General features: G+C 57.6%; 1 protein-coding gene across 1 annotated transcript in view; it reads right to left on the bottom strand.

Moving 5' to 3' along the window:
* The window catches only part of UHRF1 (ubiquitin-like with PHD and ring finger domains 1), a 71,624-nt gene that overhangs the window by 22,855 nt on the left and 45,577 nt on the right, over positions 1-3,192 (bottom strand). Inside the window, exons 8-9 of the mRNA XM_011943619.1 lie at positions 976-1,099; positions 537-881 (exon numbers count right to left, since the gene is read on the bottom strand). Coding sequence (XP_011799009.1) covers positions 537-881; positions 976-1,099 — 469 coding nt within the window. The remainder of the gene's footprint in view (positions 1-536; positions 882-975; positions 1,100-3,192) is intronic.

Raw genomic sequence — 3,192 nt, 5'->3', positions numbered from 1 at the left:
TGGGCCGGTTGAGGTCTAGCCTGCCACTCACTCCACAGAATGCCGAGAGGCCCTGGCCTAAACATGGGGCCCCGGCCAGCTGCTGAGCCCTAGAGATACAGTGCTGCCCCAGGAGCTCCTAGCCGCTGCACGCCTGGCCCCATGAACTCCATGAGGAGGCCCAGCTTGTCCACCCAGCTCAGTGTGTCTCACCCAGGGGCATTTCTGCCTCCCAGGGGACACTCAGATGTCTGGAGACGTTTCTGATTGTCATGACTTGGGGTGACGTGAAGTGGGTGGGGGCCGAGGACGCTGCTCAGCACCCTGCAGCGTCCAGGATGGCCCTGCCCCAGAGAACCACCTGGCTCCAATGTCACTAGTGCCAAAGTGTCTCGTCTGCCGTGACACACAGCCCACAGCTGACAGCACCCAGCACTGTCAATGCCCAGTCACAGGTGGGAGCTGCCCCAGTGACAGATCACAACCAGGGCTGAGACAGGTCCCTTTTAGCAGCTGTCACCCCTTCCCTGGGAGAGGAGCTTTGGGAATGACCTTACGTGCCTCCGAGCAGAGGAACACCAGCCCCGGTTCCCAAGGATTGATTTCAGGCCTCTGGTAAAATAAGGGGTGAACCCAAACCTGTACACTTTCCACACCCCTCTGCGGCCGGACAAGGCACCGCTGGGACCTGGGAACCACCTTGATCCCTGGCTGGCCGAGGCCAGGAGAAAACTGCCCCCAGAAAAGCAGGATGAGCCCGCGTGGCCCCTGGAGCCCCGGGACGCTGCAGGTACCTGGACTCGGAACCGCCACATGGTGCCCACGGGGATCCCCGGGATGGGTCCGTAGTGGTTGGACGGGACGATGGTGCATTCCTTGGTGCGGCCCACACAGGCCATGCCCTGTCCCAGGCGCAGACACAAAGAACAACAGCGTGAGCCGCGGGGGTTGGCAGGCGGGGAAGAGCCGTGGGCGCGTGGGGAGGACCCGCCTCACCTTGCCCCAGTCCCGCTGCGAGGACGATGTGGCCGAGGCCATCTTCGCCTTCTTCTTGCTCTCTCTCAGCCGCTCTCCCGCCCGCACCACCTCGCTAGCATCATTCCGGCACTCAGGGCAGTACCTGTGGGGTTGGGATTGTCACTGCCCACGGCCAGCCTGGCAGACGTCTCAGCCAACACGTGCCCTCTGCCCATGCGTCACGGACACAGCTCTCCCTGCTCGGCACCCCTTCCATCCTGCCCTGTCCACACTGCGGGCCACTTGGCACACACACGAGGCTGTTTACATTTAAATTCATTCAAACTAAGCCAGGCGCGGGGGCTCACGCCTGTAATCCCAGCACTCTAAGAGGTCAAGGCAGGCAGATCACCTGAGGTCAGGAGTTCAAGACCAGCCTAGCCAATATGGTAAAACCCCATCTCTACTAAAAATACAAAACTTAGCTGGGTGTGGTGGTGGGTGCCTGTAATCCCAGCTACTTGGGAAGCTGAGGCAGGAGAATCACTTGAACCCAGGAGGCGGAGGTTGCAGTGAGCCGAGACCGCACCACTGCACTCCAGCCTGGTGACAGAGTGATACTCCACCTCCAAAAAAATAAATAAATAAATTAGCTTGGCATAGCAGTGCATAATGCCTGTAGTCCCAAGCTTCTTGGGAGGCTGATGTGGGAGGATCACTAGAGCCCAGGAGGCAGTGGCTGTAGTGAGTTGTGATCACACCACTGCACTTCGGCCAGAATGGGACTCACAGTCTCCAAAAAAAAGAAAAAAAGAAAAACATTCAACATAGAATTATCACAGGACCCTTGAATTCCACCTCTGGATATACACCCAAAAGAACAGAAAACGGGCTGGAGAAACTTGTACAGCCATGTTCATAGCAGATCTATTCACAGCAGTCAAAAGGGGAAGGAACCCCAGTGCCCACGGACGGAGAGACAGATCAACCCAGCGAGGTCCCTCCACACAACAGAATAGGACTCGGCCGTGAACGAAAGGGGAACCCTGACACGTGCGACAACGTGGACAAAGCAAGGACGTCGGGCTCGGGAGAGGAGCCAGGCACACAAGGACACACGCTGTGTGATTCCACAGTCGTCAGAGTCACAGAGGCAGGAAGCAGGTTGGGGGGGTGCCAGGGACTGGGAGGGGGTGGGGAGCAAGTGCTTTGTGGAGGTGACGTTTCAGGTTGGGAAGATGAGAAGGTTCTGGAGATGGTGGTAGTGATGGTTGCATAGCAATGGGAATATACTTCATGCCACTGGGAACTGAGCCTTTAAAAAACGCTAGGATGGGAAATGTTGTTGTATGTATTTTACCACCATCCAAAAAATACAGCAACCCTCCCCCAAGCCTCCCACGCACACACTCACCACGTCATCCTCATAGCCCCCAGCCAGGACTAGCGAGTACGCTCCGTCGTTGCTCCGGCCATGGATGCCGGCCACGTGGGGCCGATGGACACCCGACTCGCTGACCTGAGGATGCCACCAAGACATACATGGTGTCCTCTGCAATGACTGCAGCAGAGAAGCTCCACCGCCCTCCTCCTCCCTACCCCGCAGAGCCAGTGGCCTCACTTTTACACCAAACATGTCAGGCCTGCAAGTGGCCTCCTACGTGTGCTGCTCGGCCAGAGATGGCCAGTTTGAGCTGCACCATGAGAACAGCTGGCATGAATGCCAGTCCCATCAAGCGTGCACGGGGCAGCCTCACTGCTGATCCCCGATGCTCCACTTCAGCCTCCAGAAAGTGGGGGTGACGGCCGGGCACGATGGCTCACACCTGTAATCCCAGCACTTTCAGGGGCCGAGGTGGGTGGATCACTTGAGGTCAGGAGTTCAAGACCAGCCTGGCCAAAAAGCTAAAACCCTGTCTCTACTGAAAATACAAAAATTAGCCAGGCGTGGTGGCATGTCTCTGTGATCCCAGCTACTGGGGAGGCTGAGACGGGAGAATCGCTTGAACCCAGGAGAGGGAGGTTGCAGTGAGCTGAGACCACACCACTGCACTCTAGCCTGGGCAACAGAGCAAGACTCCATCTCAAAAAAAAGAAAAATGGGGGTGACAAGTATCTGGTGGGACTGAGTTCTAAATGAGGTTATGATATACAAGCCGGCCTGGCCAGGCGCGGTGGCTCAAGCCTGTAATCCCAGCACTTTGGGAGGCCGAGACGGGCGGATCACGAGGTCAGGAGATCGAGACCATCCTGGCT

This window comes from Colobus angolensis, unplaced genomic scaffold (genome assembly GCF_000951035.1).
Source record: "Colobus angolensis palliatus isolate OR3802 unplaced genomic scaffold, Cang.pa_1.0 Scaffold22, whole genome shotgun sequence".
In the NCBI taxonomy this organism is placed as follows: domain Eukaryota; kingdom Metazoa; phylum Chordata; class Mammalia; order Primates; family Cercopithecidae; genus Colobus; species Colobus angolensis.
Note: the sequence above shows the minus strand (reverse complement) of the source record. Positions and strands in the feature narration are given on the sequence as shown.